At 41.3% G+C, this 26,046-nt stretch overlaps 1 protein-coding gene across 5 annotated transcripts in view; it reads right to left on the reverse strand.

The window, feature by feature from the left end:
- Positions 1 to 85: 85 nt before the first annotated feature.
- The window catches only part of WRN (WRN RecQ like helicase), a 49,537-nt gene continuing 23,576 nt past the window's right edge, over positions 86 to 26,046 (reverse strand). For 4 of the 5 annotated variants that reach the window (XM_034062726.1, XM_031043617.2, XM_031043613.2 and 1 more), the window contains exons 16-35: positions 25,910 to 25,992; positions 24,450 to 24,556; positions 23,519 to 23,706; positions 22,191 to 22,368; positions 21,437 to 21,618; positions 20,139 to 20,240; positions 19,707 to 19,799; positions 18,259 to 18,400; positions 13,385 to 13,555; positions 13,211 to 13,305; positions 10,578 to 10,653; positions 10,326 to 10,399; positions 8,671 to 8,749; positions 8,300 to 8,412; positions 7,328 to 7,442; positions 6,005 to 6,130; positions 4,663 to 4,825; positions 3,459 to 3,673; positions 1,342 to 1,482; positions 86 to 385 (exon numbers count right to left, since the gene is read on the reverse strand). In XM_034062726.1, the coding sequence (XP_033918617.1) occupies positions 263 to 385; positions 1,342 to 1,482; positions 3,459 to 3,673; positions 4,663 to 4,825; positions 6,005 to 6,130; positions 7,328 to 7,442; positions 8,300 to 8,412; positions 8,671 to 8,749; positions 10,326 to 10,399; positions 10,578 to 10,653; positions 13,211 to 13,305; positions 13,385 to 13,555; positions 18,259 to 18,400; positions 19,707 to 19,799; positions 20,139 to 20,240; positions 21,437 to 21,618; positions 22,191 to 22,368; positions 23,519 to 23,706; positions 24,450 to 24,556; positions 25,910 to 25,992 (2,566 nt within the window). In that variant the 3' untranslated portion in view covers positions 86 to 262. The remainder of the gene's footprint in view (positions 386 to 1,341; positions 1,483 to 3,458; positions 3,674 to 4,662; positions 4,826 to 6,004; positions 6,131 to 7,327; positions 7,443 to 8,299; positions 8,413 to 8,670; positions 8,750 to 10,325; positions 10,400 to 10,577; positions 10,654 to 13,210; positions 13,306 to 13,384; positions 13,556 to 18,258; positions 18,401 to 19,706; positions 19,800 to 20,138; positions 20,241 to 21,436; positions 21,619 to 22,190; positions 22,369 to 23,518; positions 23,707 to 24,449; positions 24,557 to 25,909; positions 25,993 to 26,046) is intronic. The other variant, XM_031043615.2, reaches the window with a different exon arrangement.

Raw genomic sequence — 26,046 nt, forward strand, 5'->3', positions numbered from 1 at the left:
ACCCGCCCCGGAAGTGGGTGCGCCGTTGCCACGGCAACGCAGGGCCCTGCCCCCGTTGATCCCTCCCCAATACAGAGACGTGGCAAAGTGTTTATTTCTTTAATAACGGCAAATTTCACACAGTGAAACGTGTTTCCAGGGTAATTCCTCTCTCCGCACCCGCCAACGACAGTAGAAATGTAAAGCAAAGTACGGAGGAGCACTCAGAGAGAAAGTATTCATACAGAAAATAATAGCAAAACATCCATCTTCATTTCTCTGTTCAACTAAAAATGCCTTTTGTGATGTCTTTTCTGTGTTTCTTGGTCTGGATGACAGGTAGAACTGTCGCTGCTGAAGTCTGAAACCATTCTGGCACCTTCCTCTTGAAAGGAGGATGTGAGCTCTAGAAGGAGAAAACAAACGTGGAAAAAAGATAAGCTACATAGGATATAGCTTACCATATCTTATATAATTTATACAGCTCTCCTCCCTGAAACTATGCTTCTCAGGAAATGTAAGCTTTTTACTACTATGGTAGATTGCTCACATGCCCCTTAAATCATAGAATCACATGGAAAGGGCCTTACACTAGACGATGTTGCCCAAGGAAATGCAGCGCCCTGAAGTAATTGAGGGACTAAAATTAAGCTACAGCAGGATGAAGAATCCAAGCTGGGAAATATCTGACCTGAAACAAAACACATGCTCTTGTGCCCCTACAAACCCATGCTCTAGAAGTGCTCATCAGCAATCAGAAAGACAGTGGTATGTGTAGGAATTATACCTACCTACCTAACATTGACCAGACCATGAATAATGATTTGTCTGCATTATAATTTACACTCAAAAATACTCAGCTTCAAAATGAAGTGATTTGTACAGTCAGTAGTGCTGCTCAGAGCTTCACAAGCTCCTTTAGAAAAACAAAACAAAAAAACATGTTTATAACTTGAGTTTATATATAAGCAATCACCAGTGCAAAAATCCTTAATGAGATGGGCATACAAGCTTGTACAGCTTTATACCTTAAAGAAGAAAAGAAGGCAAACATCATCTTAAACTACTGGGATCATCTGCCACTAGATGGCTGACATGATGTAACAGGGGAAAAAAAATTCCTATAGCAGGTCGATGATGTTAAAATGGGGTATTTGGGCACAGCAAGGATAATAAACGCAGCATGCTGTCACTGTATCAAAGATAATCACAACAGAAGTTGGCTGGCAAGCTAAGCCAAGGTTTTAGGCCCAGTGGAGAATCCAGATGCAAGCTGTGATTTAGGTTTGTTAAAAAGTTCAACACCCTAATAATCATCAGGTCTGCACTCTGCTCCTGGCACAGACCTCCAGGCAGTCTCACCTTGGACTCAGAGTCTGCAAACAGCTCCTCCTCACTGGGATCAAGGGCAGGCTCGTTAGGGGGAACTGGCATGATGGGCTTTGTGCAGTCTCCTGCTGCTCCTCCACTACCTGGCTGGCCACCATCCACGCTCTGTACAGACTTTCCATAAGACAGGAAGAGAGCAGGCTGTTATATCCATCTCACCATTAAAGCTTAAGTCTGTACATACCAGATTCTATACAAATGCTGCATTTTGAAGGGTTTTTTTGGAAGTAAATCGAGTCTGTAAACCTCGGCTTAATAAGATTGCTATTTCTTATCCATTTCATCACAATGAAATTTGAGTAAGCACATCCATTTCAAACACAAAGGAAGTGGAACTTGTACTTGGCTCTTTGTTGTAGTGAGGAAGAAAATTTCCTCCATCCCCATGGCTCCAAAAACTTGAAGTAACTTGATTATGTCTCAAGCACTGTGTTTTCAAATGGGTTTTTTACAGCAAAGGCATCAGTTAAAAATGGCATTGTGGGAACGTTTAAATTCTAAATAATGCCTGCTAGTCACAGGTTGAAACAGCAACCTGAGATTTCTGGGTCGAGTACACATCTTGGTGTTACTGAGATCATCTCTAATAGCATTTCTACATGCTTTATTAAAGTAAGAACATCTGGTTATCAAAGCCAAAGGCACCACTTGCAGATGGGTTTTCTCTGCTCTTTCCCTTAGTGTCAGATTGATTGAATTGCCCTATAAAAACAGCAGTAACATAAGGTTGTTAAAACCCAAGATCATTCATTAGCAGATTGAAAAGGTGCTTCCTACAGGGAATTCTTAGAATCAGCATATTTTCTGAAGAAGTAAATAAAGACTATTTGGAATAGGTTTTGGATTTGCAGTCTATTGTGTAATATTAATTTGATTTCTAATAGCATGACATTCCTGTTGAATAGCTCCACAGCTAATAGTAGCAGGGGAAAAAAGGTATTATTTGAGCTCATGCAATTGGACTGCCATGAGTCAGATTCAGGAAGAGGGTGGTTTAGACCCAGATACTGTCAAAATAAAACAGCACTTGGATACAAGAAATCTGGTAAAATGGCAAGGCTTGAAGATTTGTTTGAGCCAGAGTTGAAGAAATCGACCCCAAATTCTGTAAGGGACAAACATGAAATAATAGAGCAGACAGCAGAGAGATCTGGAGTTTGTAATTTCTTTTTACCACCAGTGCAGAGTGACCTTTTGTACAAGGTGCTGAACTGGAACTTGGGAGATGTTAGCTCAGCCTTTCTCCAACAGCAACAAAGAGCTCCTTATTTTCTGAGATTTCTTCCCAATGAGTCAGTCTTATGGCATGACACTTTTCTTGTTATCACTTCTATGCCGATCAGTTTCAAGCAACAGAGAAACCCATGAAAGACTCTGACATTTTTAAGAGGCATTGCCTCTGCTTTTTTTCACACTCTTAACTCTTCTGTTGCCTTAGACTTCTATGCAGGAAGAAAGTTACTTTTCCCCACATCAGGTTCATGATCAGATACCAATGCACACAAGCTAGCCAAGAGCAGAACATGGAATCTGTGGTTATGAAGGATCCAGATTTCCAAGTGTTTTTATATTGGGGAGCACATGGAATTTGAGCTTTTCCCTCTACTGCCCCAGATACACTAAGTCCAGGACTTTAAAGGGGATCTTTTGCATCCACATCCTGAAGGACTGAACTATAGCAGGAAGCGTTTACCCCTGAGGCCACTGTTAAGCTGCCATTGTGGTGGTCTACAGTGGTGGACCATCATGTGCCAGATCTTGGGTTGGATGTCCAGCATTTATTATGGTAAAGATGAGCTGACAGACCCACATGGCACCTGATTTGATCTCTTCCTATGTGCATCAGATTACAGCTAGGCTGCACAGGGGCAGGCTTCTTCCTAGTTCAAGACTTTGCAAAGGGAACTCTCTGGTTCTGCTCTGAGCATTGCTTTCCCAGGAGGAGGAGGCAGACCTACTCAAAGCCTATGGAAAGACAAATTGTGCAGATGAGACACTAAGCACTACTGGGAATAGCAAAGGGCTTTTAAGCTGCTCCAAAAAGAGGAAATTATTTTCACAAAACCAATTTTGTACCTTTTCTTACTAACCTTTGTTTTACTCCATATGGCATCTTCCCTGTTTTCTTGATCTGCTCCTGTTTTTTCTTCCTGCTCTTCTGACCACACCAACATCCTTTTGAATCCTGAGCCACCCCAAGACTTATTTCTGTCCCCTTTCTCCCATAATGCAATAGTCATCCTGATGAGATACAGTTCAATATTTGCAGGAACAAGTTTTCTGATTGCCGGTATTTTAGTGGTGTCTTGGAAAAAAGCATACATATTAACTTTTTAATCCTTTTGTCCTGTATTCAGTTTTCTTTCATAAAACACATCATTAAAGCAAAAGATAAAGGCATGGAGAAAGACAATAAATAAAACAGCTCATGGGATAGATCCCCACCACATTCATTAGTATCTTTCACTTTTGTCAAATATCAGAATTGCCTGCCTTAAACATGCATTTCCTACCAACCATTTTCTCTTGAAAGGAAGGCTCTATTAGCCGATGCTGAAAAACCTCTGTTTTTTTAAGTAAAGTGCCATGCCAGTCTTCCATTCCAGTGTGGCACTAAATTTAAAATAGCAATCCAAGAGTCTAGCCAAGCCTGTAACTGCAGCTGAAAAAGCACATTAATCCACAGTAGGACAAGAACTATGAAGCCAGCAAGCCCAACCTTGTCAACCTAGGAAATTAAACTACTAGGGAAAGACTGAAGTTTAAGTCATCCAGTCCCAGAGTTCTAAGTCAGCACATGGCTATCTTCAACCTCTGAACTAGCCCATGGCTCCAGTATTAGGAGCAAGAACTGCTTTTCCTGCACTTGTCAGGTTCTTCATCACAAACAAGTATCTTGAAGTTGCACCAGGGAAATCCTACAGCTCTTATACATCTTTTGTAGATACAAGTACTTACAGGAAGTTTGTCAGGCTCATGTTTTCCCCAAAGACCTGAGTAAATACAGATTTAAGAACTATCCCCAAATCTTTTCAGCAGCCATACAATTGAGAGAAAGGGTTTGTAAAGGGCTACTCTACCCCTCTTCAGCTCTAATGAACCACAATAGCTTTATTTTACAACATAACCTTGGAAAGAAAGCAATGAACCTGGCCTTGCTGTGCTCTGCCTTGCCACAGCCCTTCCAGACATGATGGTTTCTACCTGAAGCAGCAGCTGAGCTGTCAGTTTTTCACTCCCTTCATCTGTATGCCACTGTCATGAGAAGCTTCAGAGAAGGGCTGCGATGCTTACCCGACTCAATTGGAGGGTTACGGATAACATCAGAAATCATCTGGTGAACTTCAGGAGTCAAACCTGCTCGCTCCAGGTTGACAGGGTAGCCAGCTTTCAGCGCCTGGAACAGGTGAGTGCCAACCTCGGAAAGAGGTAGAGATCTGCTCTCACTGATAGCCCTCTAGGAAAACAAAGGCAGAAAGGACTGAAATGGCAGAATTGTCACCTCGTAAAACATTTGCCTTGAAGAAGAGCATCTCAAATTATCTGCCTAAACTTGTACTTTTCAAGAAGAGATTTAACATCTTCCTTGGAAGAAAAGGTTTCAAGCTTCTACGAATTTCTCCTCAGACAATATACATACTATGCATATAAACATCAGGATTAGTAGATACGGAGCATCTTAATTATACAATTAATAATTAAACATTTAATTATACCCATTAAGAATTATACAACTGTTTCTTGTTAATTAGTCCTTAAGTACACTTTTAAGTTAGGGATTAGCTAACAAGGTTTACCCATACTCTTGGGAGACCCAAAACAAAACTCAGCACAACTTCAGTTTCCTATTGTAGAATGAAAAATAAAACTACATCAAAGCAGTTTATAAGGCTCATCTGCACGGGGCACATGATGCCACTTAGCCACATGCCCTGGAGCATGTTAACAAACTTGGTTGTGACAGGTAACTTGTACTTGACTTTTTTTTGTTACAGGTAGACACAGCTCAAATCTGAACTAGAAAGCCACAATAATACTTAGCACTTAAGGGTTCTATTTTGCGTTGAAGCTTCCCAGGAACTTTGTTTCTTGGCATGGAAGCCTTATGCGTGGGTATGGCATACGGAAAGGACAGGGACTTACTACCCAAACCAGAGTTAATGAAATTTATCCCAGTGGTTATTAACCACAAAGATATCCCTTTAGCAGGCCCTATGCTTGGTGTCTTTTCCAGCAGGATCATGAAGTTTTTTCTGTATGTTCTTACTAGTATGAAAAGGCAGAAACAGTATCAGGCAGAACTAACACATGCAATAGAAAAGCATGCTGCTAACTCCACTGAAATAGGGAAGTGACAGCAACCGTTCTGCCTGATGCCTGCCAATCTGCACAGGCATCTTAATAAGTAAGGAGCTGTACCTTATCTCTCTGCATCCCACCTCACAGCAAGCCAAGGTTCTCATACTTTTACCTATCCATAGCATTAAATGAGATGAGATACCACTAGCTAATAAAGTATTTTAAAGTAACCCCACCCCAGAGGATATAAGAGAACTTAAAAATCCCCCTCCTCTAGACAAAGCAATCCCTCCATTAGTTTTCATAAAGGAAGCAACCTCCACAGGAAGTAGCCTACCACAGAGAGATTCTTTTCTTGGAACAGGACATATGTAACATGCTCCGAAGGAGAGAGGGCTCTAGTATGCTTCCAGGGAGATGCTTTTTTCTGATCTTTAGATCCAGATGGAGAGAATGTGTCAGTCTAAGTGAGACAGAGAGAATTAATAAGAATTATAACCCAGTGACAACCAATGGATCACCGTCCCATACCTAAATTTACCCAAAAGAGAAACATCAACCAGGTCCATCTCAATGGAGAAACCCAACTCCATGTTCCACGAAAGAAAAAAACCAAACAAACAAAAAAACAACCCAAAGAGAATCCAGACAGATGTCCCATCTTCAATGAATAAGCATGGGATTGTTCAAGGGCCACGAAAAAAAAAGCAACACAGAATACCAGCATCTGGGTCAACACAACTTCTTAGGTGTTACTCATTACACCCACAAAACCTAATAGTTTTATTCTGATGGAATAAAACTATTCTATAAGCACAAACTGGTATTCAGTCTGCTGCTGAACATGGGAACTCCTCTGTTTGTTTTCATCTTCTGCTCAAGACAGACTCCTTGAAAAAAGCACCAAATCAGGAATGCTTTTGGTCTCAATTCCTAAATCATAATAGCTTCCTGTGAAGCAGAGTCTTCTCAAGCATTACAGAGAAGTAGTATTGCTGCTCTACCTACTTTTTGGACTAGGTAAATGCCTTTAAATGCAGATTTACATGGATATTAAGATTCCCCAAGCAAAACTGTTTCATAGTTTCTCTAATCCTCCACTCTGCGGCCCCTCCTCCCTAGTGATGTGTCTCACCATAGTAACATAGAAGCCACTCTACAGAAAGTCTTGCACAGAAGAACATCAGCTGTGAGAAAAGAACCAACATTTCCAACAACTAGAAATCTAAGCTCTTCAGCCAGTCTCCTAAGGAGAAACTTAAGAAAAAGCAAAGCCCTGCCCTCCTGGTCTACTGAGTCATTTAAGACATAATGAAGGAACATCTATATGAATCTGACCTTCAGCCCCAATTCACAATAACAAGCTACAAGCTCTTGGTAACATCTATTGGACACTCAGCCTGGCCAGATGGGTGACCTTTATAAGGCTGTCCTGGACTTCCAGGATGGCCACACCAACCTGGAACACCAGTCAGATCCTAATGTCATTGCCAAGGAGCCCATTCAGATTTGGTGAGAACTCAAGGTTAGCAAGCTTTGCTCCCATGCATGGACAGAATAGCTGTGACATGGACTAACTCTGAAGGACAAATCTGACAGCTACAGACCAAATTACACTGTTAAGGCTCCTGCAAAGTAGCAGCACTATCATAATTCATACCTGCAAGCCATTTACTTGGCAGAAGTCCTTAATTTCATCCAGGAGAGGAATCAACATGGTGGATTTTGCTTCAGAAACACCATCAATTCTCTTCACATTCTCAACAGTCGTAGGCCTGGTTAGCATGAATAATAAAAGCTGTGGTAATGTTCTATGCCAGAGCTTTAAAACGTCAGGTGTCTGTCAATGATCTATGCTTTGCACACAGATCTATTATTGAAGACTTGAAAGTGTTATTTCTGCACCTTCATCAACTCTGCAACTATTTAAGTTCACCACTTCTGCATCTGAATCATAAAGCTTGACTAGAGCAAAAACTTGAATTTTGTTGCTATTTTGGAAGATCAGTTTTCCACATACATCTTCATTTGCTTTACCTCCCAAGAGCACATACCCCAGAGCTCCTGCATGGAACAACAACATACACATTCCCCAAGTAATGTTCTCTAATGCTGTTTAGTAGCTGGAGAAGGCACTTCAGATGCATTATCAACTGAGCTGCTCCACAATAGCCCCTCATACAATGAGAAAAAAAAATACATAGGTTTTTCCCCTCCTTGAAGTACTTGAGAGCCACACTAAATTGTGCTTATTCTTTTACACCAGTTACCTCATACAAGGGAAAGAACAGCTCCTGATTTGTAGCTGACCCTTAGCAGGTAAGGGCATAGTAAAATTATTAAGACACAATGGAGAGAAGCAGAAGGAATGTAAAGGATTGGTAGAACACACACTTTCTTCCTCTGACTCATCAACCTGCCAGGAGGTTTGGACATAAAGACAACAACCAAGCCTGATGTCAACTGCTTAACTTATACCAGACAGTGGTCTACAAGGGTATTAAACTGAAACTCTCAAGAGAGCTGTTCCTCTATCCATGAGACACATACTCCCAACAAGAGCAGAAAGGGGATTTGTGACTTGGCTTGCAACCCTGTCAGTTTGTACGACACATGCACATATCTGCTTTACCTTATTCGGGCCATCTCCACCAGGATCTTGTTGGTTGCCAAGACAGCTGGAGGAATTACCTTCTCATTAGCTACCTTCTGTCTAGCAGTCAGCAATTTGCCATAGAGAGCAGTCTGTGAAGAGAGCCATATTCCCATAAAATAGCTCTAGATTGGTGCAATTAATGAGAGGAAAAGTTACAGCTTCCCTCATCTTCCTACTAATATACAAAAAACTACGATCTATTAATCCATCTTAACATATTCAAATTCACTTCTAGGACTTCTGTTCAAAACATCTTCATAATATTAAGAGCACCCAAGCCAGTTTCTCCAATATAGGATGACCGTTTTCTGCAATTCACTCATATCCTCCCTCTTCCCAAAACTTGCCTCTAGTTCTTTTTCTCGGGATGAAACAACAGGTTCTGAAGGCTTCAAAGGAGATCTGACCAACGAGCACTCTGCAACACTATCAGAAAAATAAAGAAGCATTAAACAAGCCTGTGTTAGATCATTTTATTCAGGAATTTTGCACAGGGCTGTAGGAAAGCAGCAGCCCAACCTATTTTGACTTCTGACAACACCATTAGAGTGCAGTCTGACACCTTGTGCTAGTGCTGCACTCTTAAAGGAGTTGAGCTGGTTGGGGCAGAATGAGCACTATCCCTAACCTAACAGAAATCCCGTATCTGGTCCCATAACTTGAAAATACTCCTACTGGACAAAGCTCAAACAGCTGACGTTAACACTTTTGTGGGGAAAAAAAAACAACAAACCCCATCAAAACCCCCCATCAATATTCCTATCAACAGCTAGATTCTCCTATTGTTAACAAAAACATGTTTTGACAAGCAACTGTCCACTCATAACATTATTCTGACAGTATCCCGCAAGAAACACCTTACATTACACCCCCACAGCTAATAATCTTGGCCAAAAAGAGCTAATAACTTGAAAAGCATTAGTGACAAGAACACAGCTGCTGAGCTGTAAGCAGAATTAGGTGGTATTACTGCAAGGCACATCTGCCTAGAAAGCAGCACCACAGATTCCAATCCAGAGACTTACATACTTCAGGACATTCACCCCTAATTAGATCGCTGTGATTATACTGCAATTATCTGTTAGCAGACAAGCTAGGAGAAGGAGCATCCTTCCCTAAGCAAAGTGTGAAATAACACTTGTTTGGATCATAGCTGTCTGCAAAATGTTTTTTCTTCACATGGCTACAGTGGCAATTACTCACTCTAAGTGACATATCCTGTTTTGCTGTCGTCCCCCAGCATAAGGTACAAAGGAGGAATCAAACTGCTCAGAAATGCAAAGGTAGGTTTAATCTTAAGCACCACACAAGCCAGGAAAACAAATTACTTGGTCTGCTTTTTGCAGAAGCTTGTTTCATTTCTTTTGACCTGAGGGAGCCTCAACCTCATTCAGTCTTCTCCAAACACAGAAAGGCAGAAACCTACATGCCCATTTACAGCTCCTGCACAAGGCACACAGGCAGTTTTGCCAACTTTAAGAGCAAGTCACAACCTAATAACTATTTCGCTTGAATTATTATTTGCAAACTGCTTGGGAAATAAATTATTCTCCATTTGTTATTTTAAGTCATCACAAGTTAAAATTCATTAGTTTCAACCTTCACATAGAAGAGATTGAAAAATCATGGGCTCTGGAAAATCATTTAATCTAAATCTGCTGTGGCTTCATTTTTAGTAAGCATTTGGTGGTTTTCTTGCCTGGATTTGAAGTAATACCTGTGAGAAAGCTGCACCACAGCCATTAATAAAGCTCACTTTGCCTGTGACACAGCAAGTACACACAACTTCTCAAAGTCCAAGCCAATTACATGTTCTAATAGTTCAATGTATTGAAATATAATGCAGTGTATAATAAGTTTTACGTGCTTGTCCTTTTTTTAATACATTAAGCCTCTTCACCATCACTTCCCACAAGAGAATGCTGGGTTTAAGCATCCTGAAAACAGTATCCCTACCAATACAGAAAATCAGGTAATTCAGTGATAGTTTAGAATACTGTACCTGTTAAGCATGTTATTGCTTCTTGGAAGAGTTTCACCTTTTCTCTCATATGCAAACATCTCATACAGAGACATCTACAAAAATTATAAATAAATAGAAGAATAAGAACAAACAAATGCTGATTTACAATTCTTTTCTGTGAAGTTATTGTTAGCAGCCAAATATTCTTTTGTAACACCATGAGATGCTTGCAAGGTTTCTTGAATACAAGCATGGAGAGACCACAGAGTACAAGAGGGGTGATACACAGACCTGCTTCACTGGAGACTGCCCTGCTCCTTTCTTAACTGGTGAGCGCTGCGCTGAGGGCACAGGTAAAGGTCTGCTGCTGTAAGAAAGAGAATTATATCTTAGTCAGGTCAAAGTTATTTGTACAGTGACACTGCCGTTAAAAATAATGAAAGCGTACTAAGCAAACTGATCTGAACTTCGTAAAGGGATATGTTGGGCAAATCAAAAGCTGTTACTTATAAATTATTATAATCACCATTCTTGGAGAAAAAACACTGAGGACCTCAAAGCCTCTCAATGCTAAAACTAACACGGAACAAGAACCTTGTCGGCTGCATCAAAAGGAGCATGGCTGTGTCAAAAGGAGCGTGACCAGCAGGTCGAAGGAGGTGATCCTGCCCCTCTACTCTGCTCTCGTGAGACCTCACTTGGAGTATTGTGTGCAGTTCTGGTGTCCTCAACATAAAAGGACATGGAACTGTTAGAACAAGTCCAGAGGAGGGCAACGAGGATGATCAGGGACTGGAGCACCTCCCATATGAAGACAGGCTGAGAAAGTTGGGGCTGTTCAGCCTGGAGAAGAGAAGGCTGCATGGAGACCTCAGAGCAGCCTTCCAGTATCTGAAGGGGGGCTATAGGGATGCTGGGGAAGGACTACTCATTAGGGACTGTAGTGACAGAACAAGGGGTAACGGGTTGAAACTTAAACAGGGGAAGTTTAGATTGGATATAAGGAAGAAATTCTTTACTGTGAGGGTGGTGAGGTACTGAAATGGGTTGCCCAGCAAAGCTGTGAATGCTTCATCCCTGGCAGTGTTCAAGGCCAGGTTGGACAGAGCCTTGGTTGATATGGTTTAGTGTGAGGTATCCCTGCCTATGGCAGTGGGGTTGGAACTAGATTATCTTAATGTCCTTTCCAACCCTAATTATTCTATGATTCTATCATTCTATGAGTATAGAAGAAATAAAGATTTTTGTGACAACACTTGAAAGATTCAGTTTTAAAGACTCCCCTTACTAAAGAAAAAAAACAGTACCAACTTTCTGGCTTACACTATACGTACAGCTTTCCCTCTTGCTTATGTTTAATAACCAGCATTTTTTGAGAGGCAGACAGCAGCTGAGAGCACCACAACAGTAGAACATTAAAAGATAAAAGAAAATCGCTACTTTGTCTTTAGCTGGTTTTGGTTTTGAGCAACAATCTAGAGACCAAAACAGGCTCTTAAGACCAGCTCCGAAGAACTCTGTTCTAATATTATTTCTTGCCACAGCATAGCCTCTGCAACCTCCAGTTCATTACCTTTCACTTCAGAATTAGTGTGTGCACAACAATACAGCACTGCTTATTAAATATACCCAGAAACAAAAAATTACAAGAAAATCTTCATGTTATTATCTTGGAGCTCTAACATCTGATGGCAAATACCTGACCACCACTGAAAAAATACCCTACTTTTGCAGACATACTTACCAGGTCTTTAAACAGTTTAAATTTCACAGAAATACACAAAGTATTAGAGATTTGCATTGAATCAATTCTTCTCGAACCAAAGGCTTTCCCATTTCATTCTCAGCTTAAATGTTATGAAAAGTAGGTCAAGTGCACAACTGAGAAAAGATGCTAGCTGCTCTGTTTCAAGTCTCACAGTACAACTCATCAGCATTAGGAAGAACATCAATCTTGGATGGATTTTCCTCTCCCATTTCTTCAGCTGGTTACTTTTTCCATGAGGATGCACCTCTACAACATACTTCCAGGCTACCCAGAAGGCACACATTTTCTGAGTAGATCAGGTACTTTCACTACATTTCTCCACTAACTTTCCCAGTTACACAACCACTCTATTAGCTCCACTGAAAACCTCAGTGATGAAAGACTGATTTAAGCTGCAAAGACACATCACTTTTCATACTAGCAGTTAAAGTGTTTATCCAAGCACTCACAGTTAACTTCTTCAGCTCAAAATCACAGAATGGTTTGGGTTGGAAAGGACCTTAAGATCATCTAGTTCCAACCCCCCTGCCATGGGCAGGGATGCCTCACACTAGACCATGTCACCCAAGGCTTTGTCCAACCTTGCCTTGAACACTGCCAGGGATGAAGCATTTACACCTTCTTTGGGCAACCTGTGCCAGTGCCTCACCACTATCACGGTAAAGAATTTCTTCCTAATATCTAACATGAACTTCCCCTGTTTCAGTTTAAACCCATCACCCCTTGTCCTATCAGTACAAGTCCCTGATGAAGTGTCCTTCACCAGCATCCTTGTAGGCCCTCTTCAGATAGTGGAAAGCTGCTATGAGGTCTCCATGCAGCCTTCTCTTCTCCAGGCTGAACAGCCCCAACTTTCTCAGCCTGTCTTAATATGGGAGGTGCTCCAGCCCCTGAACATCCTTGTAGCCCTCCTCTGGACTTGCCCCAAAGGCTCCATGTCCTTCTTCTGTTGAGGAAACCAGAACTGCACACAGAGCTCCAAGTGGGGTCTCATTAGAGCAGAGTAGAGGAACAGTTGTATTTTTGTATTATGGCTGGGAACTTTAAGTGCAGAAGTCTTTTGTCCAACCTAGCCATCTCCAGAAGCAGGCTCCAGAAACTTATCTGGTGTTATATTGATTGAAAAAAGGGCTAAAGAGAACACATCAACAATTACCTTCTAGGTGGTCTCTGAAGATTAAGGTCTTCACTGGAGTGTAGTAGAAGACTTGGATTTGAGTCAGATCCAGCTTTTAACAGCCAATTTCTACCCTGGAGGAAATAAACCTCATGGCTTATATATAGATTACTGCAAGAAGCTTTTGATGGGTATGTTTCACAACAAATGTACCTTCTGGGTAAGCATGCATGTGGTTGCAAAGATGTTATGCTTAGAGACTTCTTTGAGGAACCCTTCCATTATCAACTGTTGGCAGAGCAATTTCCACCAGTTCTCTGGCCACTCTTTTCCACTACCAAAGAGAGGGTGTTTTCGGTATCTGTTTGGCAAGCGTTGAGAATTCTGGAATTAGAGAAAGAACTGCTTAGACTTCCCCAGTCCTTATGGAAGTTTCCAATATATCCAGTAAACCAGAAACTCAAGATTTAAGGATCATGTCCTCAAGAATACTTCTCCACAGAAGAACTTTACAAAAAAGTCCCAAGCCAAAATAGTTATTCAAGCTTCCATAATACCCATTACAATAACCACACACACAGCACCTCAATGGTAGAACACATGCCTATTGTCTCGGTTACGTCACAGTTCATGAAACTGAAGAGCAGTTTTACCTCTAGTACCCTAACCCGCTCCTGTGCTTTCTGCCAAGGCTGTGACAAGATAACGACTTTCTTTTGCAGCAAGACCCCAAACAAACCTATATGTAGATCACAGAACTATTAAAACAACTCCCTTCATGTATGGAGAAAGTTACATAAACAACACAGCCATTCATGCTAGTGAAGAAATTTATTTAGTACACTTAGCATTCAGCCAGTTTAGGTCAGTGTTACATCAACTTACCCATCCTAGTTTTATTCAAAAAGGTGTACAGAAATAAAAATAAGTTGATAAATCCTGTTGAAATCCCGGGACACGGACACAAACGCCAGAAGCAGGCTCACTATCCATCTGCTCTACTCTTCCTCCTTCATTGCAAAGTGTTTTCTGTTTGGTTGGGTTTTTGTTTTAAACAGTTGCTATTTACTTGTCTCATACCACTGATACAGACTCTAAAAAAGCTGATTAACTCCTGTCTATCTGATTCTCACCACTCCCTGAACTCATTGCCCAAAGGGTTGAGAACAGGCTAAAGCCTCTTTCACAGGAGAAACTCTTGGCATGAGCCTGAAAAGTTGATAACTTCTCTGAAAGAGGGAAAGAACAGGGGATCACACACTAGGAGTTAGAAGAGTCTTGGACAGAAATAAGTTGCTATTTATTGCTAGCATACAAAAATCAACAGCAAGGCAGACATCTGACCCTGTTATTTGTAGACTTGCTGAATCCCTCTCCACTGAGGAAACTCCCATCTCCAGGGATAGAGTAAGGAGCAATATGAAGAACTTCAGACAGTCAAAGAGCTGCTACCCTGCATACATAGCAAGAGAGGATTGTTTAAGACCTCTAGCGACAGGGGATAGAAGCTGGAGCAGCCAGACACAGGCAAGAGTGACTCAGCTTGCCGCTGGATGGGACCAGGACACAGAGTCCTGATGGTGAGCACAAGCAAGTAATCTAATCTGCTAGCAAAGTGAAAGAACCAAGTCATATGTCCTCTCTTCTAGAGAGCCCTCAGTCAACTTTTAATACACATTAAAGCAAGACTTACATTTCTGAGCTTCCACTTATGCAAATTACATTAGTTACTCCAATGATGACACATTTTCAGACCATGGTTGACTTGAAATTAAACAACAGAAATAATTACAAAAAGAATAAGCTGCAAAACAGTACAATCTGTGTCCATGTTTCGGCTCAGGATCACAGAATAACAGAATGTCTTGGATTGGAAAAGACCTTAAGATCATCCAGTTCCAACCCCCTACCATGGACAGGGATGCCTCACACTGGACCACGTCACCAAAGGCTCTGTCCAACCTGGCCTTGAACACTGCCAAGGATGCAGCATTCACCACTGCTTTGGGGAACCTGTGTCAGTGCCTCACCACCCTAAGTAAAGAACTTCTTCCTTATATCAAACCTGATATAAGGTTAGATATATAAGACAGGGTGGGGGCAGTTCTGTGCATGCTGTCCTCACCTGAAAACTCCACTGCTCAGGCTGGAAGGGCTTGCTCTCACTTGTCAGTATGGACAGGCAAGGGTCAAAAAAGCAGCTGACAAGGTGTATGGGAAACTGCAGATCCAACTTTGCATGTGGGCAGACCAGCACATGGGTTGCTTGTGATTGCCCAGGAGATGTCAGCCCTGGTCCAACACTTCCTTTTTGCTTAAGTTGCCTTTTTTCCAACCAGTTTTGCATATCCCACATGCCCTTGGTCATCGTGGTTGTAATAGGTGTGGGCAAAGCCCTTCCCAAATCTTCATTTGCAAAGCCAAGCCATCAATCAATCAATATAAGATACGAATCTTCCCCATTTCAATTTAAATCCATCACCCCTTCTCTTATCACTACAGTCCCTGGTGAAGAGACCCTCTCCAGAATCCTTGCAGGTCCCCTTCAGATACTGGAAGGCTGCTATGAGGTCTCCACACAGCCTTCTCTTCTCCAGGCTGAACAGCCCCAACTTTCTCAGCCTGTCTTCATATGGGAGGTGCTCCAGTCCCCTGATCATCCTCGTGGCCTCCTCTGGACTTGTTCTAACAGTTCCATGTCCTTTTTATGTTGAGGACACCAGAACTGCACACAATACTCCAAGTGAGGTCTTACAAGAGCAGAGTAGAGGGGCAGGATCACCTCCTTCGACCTGCTGGTCACGCTCCTTTTGACACAGCCAGTACGCGGGTGGCTTCTGAGCTGTGAGCGCACACTGAAGTTGGCTCATGTTGAGTTTCTTATTGACCAACACCCCTAAGTCCTTCTCCGCAGGGCTGCTCCGAATCTCTTCTCTGCCCAGCCTGCAGCTGTGCCTGGGATTTCCATGACCCAGATGTAGGACCTTGCACTTGGCATGGTTGAACTTCATGAGATTGGCAGTGGCCATGTCTCAAGCGTGTCAAGGTCCCTCTAGATCCCATCCCTTTCCTCCAGTGTATCAACTGAACAACACAGCTCAGTCTCATCAGCAAGCATGCTGAGGGTGCTTGATCCCACTGTCTATGCCACCAAAGATGTTGAACAGGATCAGTCCCAACACTGACCCCGAGAGACTATACTCGTTACCCATATCCATTTGGACACTGAGCTGTTGACCACAACAATCTGCATGCAGCCACCCAGCTAATTCCTTATCCAGCAGGTGTCCATCCATCAAATTGATGTCTCTCTAGCTTAGAGACAAGGATGTCGTGCAGGACAGTGTCAAACACTTTGCACAAGTCCAGGCAGACGACATCAGCTGGATCATCATTTAAAATTTGCTTAGGACTGACCAACAGAAGCCAAATGGTAAATGCAGCTTTGTACAAATGATTAAATGCTAGAGACACTACCATAAGCCACTCGCAACCAGTCACTGAGACTACTAGTAACAAAGTAATTTTTGAAATAAGTACAAATTCCCATGTTTGCTGATAAAAGAAGGCTGTAAGAATTGCATATTCTTCTTTGTTTAGCAGGGCTAGTGTAATATTTCTGTCAATGAAGCTTTAACTCAGTTTCCCAGAGGACCTTCTTCTCTCTCACAGAAGACTCAGCATCCATATCTTAAATGAACCATGGTCTCCCTTGTGGTCCACCCAAAGACCGTTGGAGGCCACTTGAATTTTTCAAAACCATATTCCTAACTGAGGAGCAACATGAATTATCCATATACTGTACACAAACTTAAAACAACATACCAGTCAGCCTGAGACAGATGTAGCACAAACTTATGGTGGTATTTCATACTCTTGTTCTTAAGTATATATTGATGCAACAAAGTAAGGAAAACAGGTTTTTTAGATTTCATTAACATAGAAAAGAGTATTCTTGTAGACAGCAAAAAGTTATTCTCTATTTATAGTGCAAATCTGGCATCAGCTTCACTTCTTCCTGTATTGTCAAATAAATTAATAATCATGACTACATTAAGATCTATAATAACATTTTTCCCCTAGACACACTTGTGTGACAATTAGCAACTCCGCTTTCTTATGCAAAGGAATGAAGAAGGACATGATTCACTCAGTTTTATGAAGTACTACAGGTTATTTTTTTCCCCATGGTTATAAACTTAAGAAGTGATTCTGTTCTTACTCTTGTATTTTATTTCTGGTGAGTTTCTTGCCTACTATTTATTAAGCACTCAAAAAAAAAAGGTATGTAGAAATAATTTATATTCATTCCAGTATCCTGCCTCCCATCTTACTACTTCAAGTTCAGCAGTACAAAGCTAGAGGGCAAGGCATCATTTGCTTTATTCAAACATAAACCAACTAATTACCAAGCAAAGATAAGCTTATTCTTCATGCTGAAAAAAGCTATTCCTTTCAGAATAATGGAAATCATGCATCTTCATAAAAAAAAAAAACAAACAAACCAACCAAAAAAACACATAGCTCCTTCCAGGATAACATCAAACTTGCTACAAAGCAAACAAAACCTCAGGCCTTGAAGGAAGAGGTTTAGAAACCCTGCCAACACTTGGGCTGGCATTCATGTGTTTAACAGAGAGCTGTCAATTATCAGCACAAAACAAGCCACCAAATACAGGACAGCTCCACACAAGAAAATAGCTTGTACTATTTCTAAGCAGAACTCTTGGGCCATAAAGTGCTGAACATTTCCATTTCACTCCTAAAATAAACAAATCTAAGAGGGCAATAGTTTGAAGGTAGAAACTGTTCCTTTGCTGCACATGCACCAAATTAAATACAACATGTTTAAGAGGTTCACTACTTTTACAGCTGTTGCTCTAAAGACAAAAAGATAGCTTACTGCATGGGGAGTGCTGCTGAACTTCTTTCTACAGATATCCAGCTGAGAGTTACTAAATAAATGTGGGTAAACGCACTTTCAGATGCGTGTACATCAAAGTACTGTTTGGTATATCAATGAAAAGGAACACTTATCAGTTCCTCTACTCTCAGAACATATACAAAAGGTTTTTACTATCACTTACAGACCCTCGAAGAAACAGAATGGGAACTTTAGTTCCAAACTTCTCCTCCAGGGTGCTCACTGCAGACAGTAGCTGATATGCTTGCTTCCCAAAGTCCTGTAAACCACCTTCAAAATCCCTGGGGACTGCAAAACCAGACGCCCTGAAATTCACAAAGGAAACCAAGTTGCACACACATACAAACCAAGTCCACTCTCTTGGTTTGAAATATCAAGTGATAACTAAATAAAATACACACTTCAAGTTACATGAATATAAACAATTGAACACATTTAAGTGTAAGAACTAGGACTGAAAACATGAGACCAGGAAAAAGTAAACATCACTTGTGGCTAACACAGCTGCCCAACAATACAATAAGCAGTTCTTCATGGTACTTGCTGTGACACAAAAACCTTGTCTCAGCAATCTCCTGAATTTAGTATTTTAATATATGGACTGTTTAAGATACCCAAGACATTTCGTCAACCCAATAGCAAAGACTTTTTTTGGCTGCTTTTTTAGGTAAGAAAGTGGATAAAAACAGAAGGCAAGAGTGACGCCACTAATGCATTTCAAGGGTTTATTAATACATTTACTGACGCAAAGAAATCACTGAAGAGTTATTAGCACAAATAATTTCTCAGGAGGAGAAAAAGGACAGTGATCTATGGCATCTGATTTCAGTTCCACAACACAAATTCACTGTGCAGTTCTTTCACTGGCAGAGCAGCATGACTGCAAGGACTGGAATTATGATCTCTCAAATTCTCTTCTTCTTTAGTTTTAGTAGAGGCCAGGCAAAGATTTTTCATCCTTGAGCATACACGACATGTAACTGAATTAATAAAATTTTTCCAGAAGGCAAAATAGCCTAACATCTTGTCTCAGATCAAAAAGCATCAGGCTACCAGCAAGAACAAGGAATCCTTTATTCTAAACTTCAGGTAAAGCATGTACATTCACACAGGAGAAACCAAAAGTGATTCTGCTCATGCCTGTGTGACTGCTGACCCCTGGGCTTGCCTTCAGCACACCTATGAGATTATTAGCAGTGCTAGAAAGAACACATGTCAGCACACACTGGAAGAGAACAACTCCCTTTAATCTTAAAACATGTGGTATCACACTTCAGTTATGGGTGGGGTTTTTTTAGGGATTAATTACCTAGCAGGTCTTGAACTGATGAACAGAAGTGTATCTCACAGCCTAAGAGTGTTACTCTAAACTCTTTAGGAACTGTCACCATTCTTTGTTAATAGGCTTTCCCACAGTCTAGTTTCAAGTGCCTCATGGCTTGCTCAACCATTTAGGAGAAGGTTAAAGACAGTTTTTCAGAGATAAACTTCAGGCTGAACATATCTGCAAGATCAGGTGCACAAAAAATCAATTCTTCCAGATTATTTGCCTCATAAATCAGCCTGAGAGAATGTAAAGTCTTATATCAGTCTTCAGGGAAGAAAGCTTACCTGGACCTGCAGTTATCACAGCAATCTTCTGTGCCCATGATGCCAGAAGAAACCTTTCGGAGTTGTTTGTCTTCAAAATGAGACAGAATAATTCTACCCAAGGGAATGTAAGGAATTAAATAAAAGACCAAGAATTTATGCATTAAATTTACTGCAGAAACATGGTTGAAACCAGCATCATTAATTAATTCACTGGGGAGCCAATTATTTGGCCCTGATTCCTCTAAAGAAAGACTAGGATTTTTTTGAACAGTAAATAAGGAAATACTTTATGCATATGTATAAATATGCTGATGGCTGTATTTTTTGATATTGCTGCTTCATACAAAACACCCTTGCAGAGCACATGGTCAATGTAAGATGCCTCATGGTTACAACCTCCAGTCAAAATCGACTCAAGTGACAAAGCACTAAATAAATTCTAGTACTTACTTCCTCCTGCAGCTATTTGACACAAGATACTTCCCTATTTTTCCCAACATCTTCAGTTTGTACAAACGGAAATCTTCATTGCGTATCTCGCTCAGAAGATGTCTGCCAGTCAAAGGAAAATAGAGCAGCCTTAAACATGACCACTATTCCCCTGTAACACACTAAAAATGAAACATGCCAGACCTCTGCCTCAAATTCATCAGAAACAGCTAGAAAATCCTGTCAAAACCAGACCCAAACTGCCTGCCTGTTCCTCCACAATCTTGATTCTTATAGCTCAGAGAATGCTCAGTATATGCCTTATTCATATTCCTCTAAGTATGACCATTATTCAAAACAGGAGAGGCTTCTTCCAACTCCACAGGCTACTAAGCTTCAGAAATCCATGCCAAAAAAGCACAGAAGGGAGGAAAGGGCAGAAAGCATTGTGAGAGGGAAGTTTGTCTCTAGTTTTCCAGACTCTGGCATGTTCTCACCAACACTACTGCGTCTTACATTATAAAGTAAGTCAGGATAGTCTGCTTTTAAGAAACTAAAATGTTGCCTGATTTTATATCCTTTTTAGCAATCACTAGAAGCAACCAACTGAGAAAATACACTGGGAATACTGGAAAGGTATATGGAACACTTGTTCTGCCCATGCTCTGAGCTGCTGCATGAGCCAAGCCTGAGCTATTATCTGCACCACACTCACTGTGCCACATGGCATCAAAACCAAACAAAAACCACAGGTGTTGGGCAGCACATTAACATAGCTTCACCATTTCAGCTCAAAATTTGAGCAAAGCAAGTTTCTGCCTGTCCAGAAAAAAGAAAAGTACAGATTTCACAGATGCTGGCAGCATGCTGACAAGCTCAAATAACTGAGGACAGACACTTCTGTGGTCCTGTAACATCCATGGACAAAATTAACAGGAGACCCTTACAATCAGGACTCCTCCACCCAGAATAAAAAAAATACATATTTCCCCATTTAGACATGCTTAATTCTACACCATTGGCACTCTTAGGGGTGATGATGGGTCTAAAATCAGGTCAGATAATTTACAGGACAAGTGACCAGGTTTTGTCACTGCCTGCCTTGCAGAGCGTCTTCAAGAAAGCAGAACTGGAACAAGGACAAACTAACACTAGTGCACTTGTGGACTATATTCTGAAAGCGTGTCATACTTAGTACTGTGTGTATGCAGGAAAGGACTGGAACCAGTCTGAAAAATACATCACATCTTCAACAAAACCCACCCTGCTCCTCTGTGTTTTGGCTATCTGTGTCAAAGCAGCTGTTTTCAGTCATTTACCTGTTGAAAACCAAGTCTGATGCAGCCCACAAGACATGACAAGCAGCAGGAAGCCCATCACGACCAGCTCTCCCAATTTCTTGGTAATAGGATTCCATTTCCTTAGGGGCACCATAATGAATAACCATCCGGATATCTGCTTTATTGATGCCCATTCCAAACGCCACTGTAGCTACAACACACTACAAAACGGGAGTCACACATTGAAAGTTTTGAAATGGGCATCAGGAACATGCCTGGGTTAATTCTCATACACTTGGTGACAACTTTTTTCCATGGACTCAAAGTTAAGCCTGAATTACAATGGCTTCCAACTCACACTCAACTTCCACAGTACTACCATTAAGTCTGATTGTGGTCAGACTATGAGCATAGGAATATAAACATGATAGTGATCATGTGTAGAGGCAAATGCAAGAGTGGTTTCAAGCAGTTATTCTCAAACAACAAGCATAAAAACCTATCATGAAGGGCAACACAAGCATAACTGTGCCTGCTTTGGAGGAAAGCAGTCCACAGAACTGATGGTATTGTTTCAGCTACCACTATTTTCCTCAGATGCCACGCATTTTTAAGAGACCTACTGAACGAATTTGATGCATCAGCCAAGAATCCTACTACTGTCAGCTCAGACCATCAATTTCTTTGCCCAGAACTGGAGACAAATAGCAAACATGCTGGCATTCCCAAATTCTTTCCTCTACCAGAAACTACAGTTATAAATAGGAACAAGTGGATTTAGTTTCCTACATACCTGAATTTCATCCCTCATGAACTGGTGATGGGCCTCTCTCCTTTGCTTGATTCCCATACCAGCATGGTATGCACGACAGGCCACACCGAGTTTCATCAATTCAGACACAACCTGTTCAGTGGCCTTTCTGGAAGGGCAGTAGATGATAGTGGGCCCTTCAAACTCGTATGCAGAAGTGCTGTAATAGCAATATGTAAAGACACAGAAGAAGTCACCCTTTCACTAAATGTCTGACTGGACCTAGTTGAAAAGGAAACATAGCAGTTCACCTTCTTGGTGATACAGAAATTTAAACATACTTTTAAATAGTCCACTCATACACAAATTGTCTGTCCTTTGGAAAAAAGGACTTGGAAGTTACTTAGCATCACAAAGTGGTTTGGGTTGGAAGTGCCCTTAAAGCTCATCCAGTTCCAAGCCCTTGTCACAGGGGCACCTTCCACTAGACCAAGTTGCTCCAAGCCCCGTCCAGCCTGGCCTTGAGCACTGCCAGGGATGGGGCAGCCAGAGCTTCTCTGGGCACCCTGTGCCAGGGCCTCACCATCCTCACAGGGAAGAACTTCTTCCTAGGATCTCATCTCAATCTTCCATCCGTGAGTTGAAAGCCCTTCCCCCTTTGCTCTGTCACTACAGGGTCTCGTAAAAAGTCCCTCTCCACATCTGCTGTGGGCCCCGTTGGTACTTTTAAGTTTACCTTGCAAAGTGCACAAGATTTTGGTCTCTAGAAGGAGCAGGATAAGACCTCCCAATTTCCTTTTACAGCTTTTACAGCTGTCACTTTTGAAAGGACTACATTTATGTAACTAGGTACAAATGAGCAATAAAAATTCATGTATATTGCTGTAAAGGCACACACTGTAGCTTGCAAGAAGCAGCATAGGACCAGAATGGGTACACCACTGGGTCTGCTAACAGAGAAGAACTGCAATTAGTTTTAAGGGAAAAAAAAATCAATAAAAGTCTTACCACGGATTTTTAGCAGACTCACTCACCTTTTGTGCAACACTCTATGGAGAGTTACCCACCAGCCAATCCATCATATTCATTCTAATTGCTACAGCAGGTCCTCTGAGGATCAAATAATGCCAAAGATCCTCAAGAAAGCAATATGCAGACAGTGGGGGTCCATCACTCCTTGCCTTAAAAGCCTTTCTTAACTTGGGAGTGGAGGATGGGCACAAGTGACTAGCATGATATCAGAGCCAAGTGATGGAGGAAGCCCAGGCTCTTCCTCACCAAATCAAGTTAAGACTGCTACTAATTCTTAATACACCCTACCTTAACTCCAAAATACTCAATTATATCTGAACACAGGCTTAAATACTTACCTTCCTTTCCTAATAAGGAACTGCTTCAAATCCCTAGGAATATTTCCACTTTGTTGTCCAACTTCCAAGTACAGATTAGGTCTGTCAAAACTGGTACATGTGACCTGGGGACTCTTCAGTTTCAAACAATTCACTATGTCCTCCCTAATCGACGGACTTGCAGTTGCAGTTAAAGCAACAACGGGAACCTACAGTGAAAAGTCAAAGACCCCTCAGATTTTTGTTTTAAACAAGGAAAATCATGAGTCAAAACCAAAAGGTGCTTGTTTACAACTTATTTATCTGATCACTGATCAGCTCAGGTACTTGAAAAATACAGTTATTATTTAGCTTCCCAGACCTTTGGTTGACACTGTTTAGGAGAGTAGACAGGGACAGAAAGAATGCTTGAAATACAGAATTTTACTGTGAATGTGTGTTTTCATTAGTTACATCTTCAAGTAGTCTGCAGTCATTTTCTGAGATGGCTAGCTAAGTTTAGGGAACACAGGACAACACAAGAAAAGTGTGCAACATTCAGGTCTAAGTTTTTGAGGTTTTACTATAAATTCTTGGAGAATGTCTGGAAATCACACTTGCATGTTCTTGCAAGCCACTGCGCCAGCCAGTTCAGAAAACATCCCTCAATATTAAACCAGAAGCTTAGGGACATCATTTTAGACAGCACAGGGATCCAAAGTAATTTTATTATCAGAAGTTACTGGTAGTCCAGGTTCAGAATATCCTACATTTAAGCATTTGGGGAAAAAAAAAAAGACCAAAAAACCCACAAAAAACACGCAGCTCAGTCACTGACAGGGACCCTATACACTCCAAACCATCATGGTAAGTAAACCCCAAGATCAACATCAAGACTGTTATTTCAAACTACCACACAAAATGAAAAAGAATCCCTCTCTTACATTAGAAATCAAATATATAAAAACCTCACCGATGGCAGAACCTTCTTTAATGAGCCTAAAGTTCTAAAGGAATTTCTGAAGTCATGACCCCACTCAGAAATGCAATGAGCTTCATCAACAGCTATAAGGGTAATACCTGATGGGAACAAAACCAGAGCATGGACACATTAACAAGACAAACTAACATGGAAATTGACTAAATACAGACACTCTATTCTGCTCAATCCCAAGCTTTCCTGAGAAGGCACCAGCTGTCTGCTTAGTATTTGTTTCTATAATGCCTTCTGCTGTACCAGCCCCAGGTACATTTTCATCATGACCTCTTAAGCAAAAAGACCTAGAGAGCTTTTACAGAATTCCCCCGAAGCATCTCTGCTTCCTTCTCCAAGCTTCAGACTTCTGACATCCTTCACAATGGGTCAAAAAATTCAGCTACCTCAAATAACACCTTTTCCTACCCCAACTGGCAGACTTCAGTAATAGTCACAAACACCAATTACATGTCATTAACTTTATTTTCTCAATTGTAAAACAAAGCCTGAGTCTCAGGTCTGCACTGAAGAAAAGCAGCAGTCCAGAAAATTTTGAAGAGAGAGGAGTTAAAGATGTCCCTGGAAAATAACCTTATGCAGTCTGAATCACAGAAAACCCTCTATTAGAGTACAGATATCCCATGCTAATCTGCATGTTCAAGGTGCCCTAGTGCCAGAGGAGGTAAGCATACAGTTTGTTGGGACACTGGAAATTCAGATGTCTCATCTTCTCCCTAGATAATCCTTCCTACCTACAGCACTAGAAACTTAGTTCCTTAGTAAAAACTTTGTGGTGCCTACATTCCTTGAGTTTACCCAACTGAGAGATCTATCAGCTGTATCACCTTTGAAGAAGAGACATTTTACAGCTGATACGTCATAGAATGGTTTGAACTGGAAAGGACCTTAAAGCTCATCCAGTTCCAACCCCCTGCCATGGGCAGGGACACCTTCCACTAGACCAGGTTTCTCCAAGCCCCATCCAACCTGGCCTTGAACACTGCCAGGGATGGGGCAGCCACAGCTTCTCTGGGCATGCCATGCCAGGACCTCACCACCTCTGTAGTATTTCACAACAAAGTTTCATTGTTACAGTCTGAGAAAGACCAGACATTAGAACACTTAAAAAGGCTAAATATTTACTTATACACATTTCACTTCCCGTGACTGCAAGATCAGGTTTTCAGCACCTCTGCCCTCAGCAGCTTAACATCCCCATGCCAAGCCCATACTAAAGACACCATTTATGTGATTTGTTTGTTTTCCCATCAATAACAGGATCTTCTGACACCATTTACTGGTAGCTACTACAGTAACCTCTGAACCCACTAGCAGTAAGAAATTGGTGAAAAGTGTTCAAGTATTAAAAAAAGATTAAAAATATTTAGGCACTTAAGCTGCCTGCCAACTCAACCACAATTTACCAATAGTTTCACCAATCCTCACTCCCAACTTACCAACAGTTTGATCAAGCTCCTGAAGTAAGTCCAAGTTCCCTGAACAAAACTCTGGAGTCATATATATGACTCTATACTGCCCCCTGAAACATCAAGAAAATACACTGTCACAGAAGGAAAACCCACCCCCAGACAAC

Source organism: Melopsittacus undulatus, chromosome 5 (genome assembly GCF_012275295.1).
Source record: "Melopsittacus undulatus isolate bMelUnd1 chromosome 5, bMelUnd1.mat.Z, whole genome shotgun sequence".
NCBI classification, from domain to species: Eukaryota; Metazoa; Chordata; class Aves; order Psittaciformes; family Psittaculidae; genus Melopsittacus; species Melopsittacus undulatus.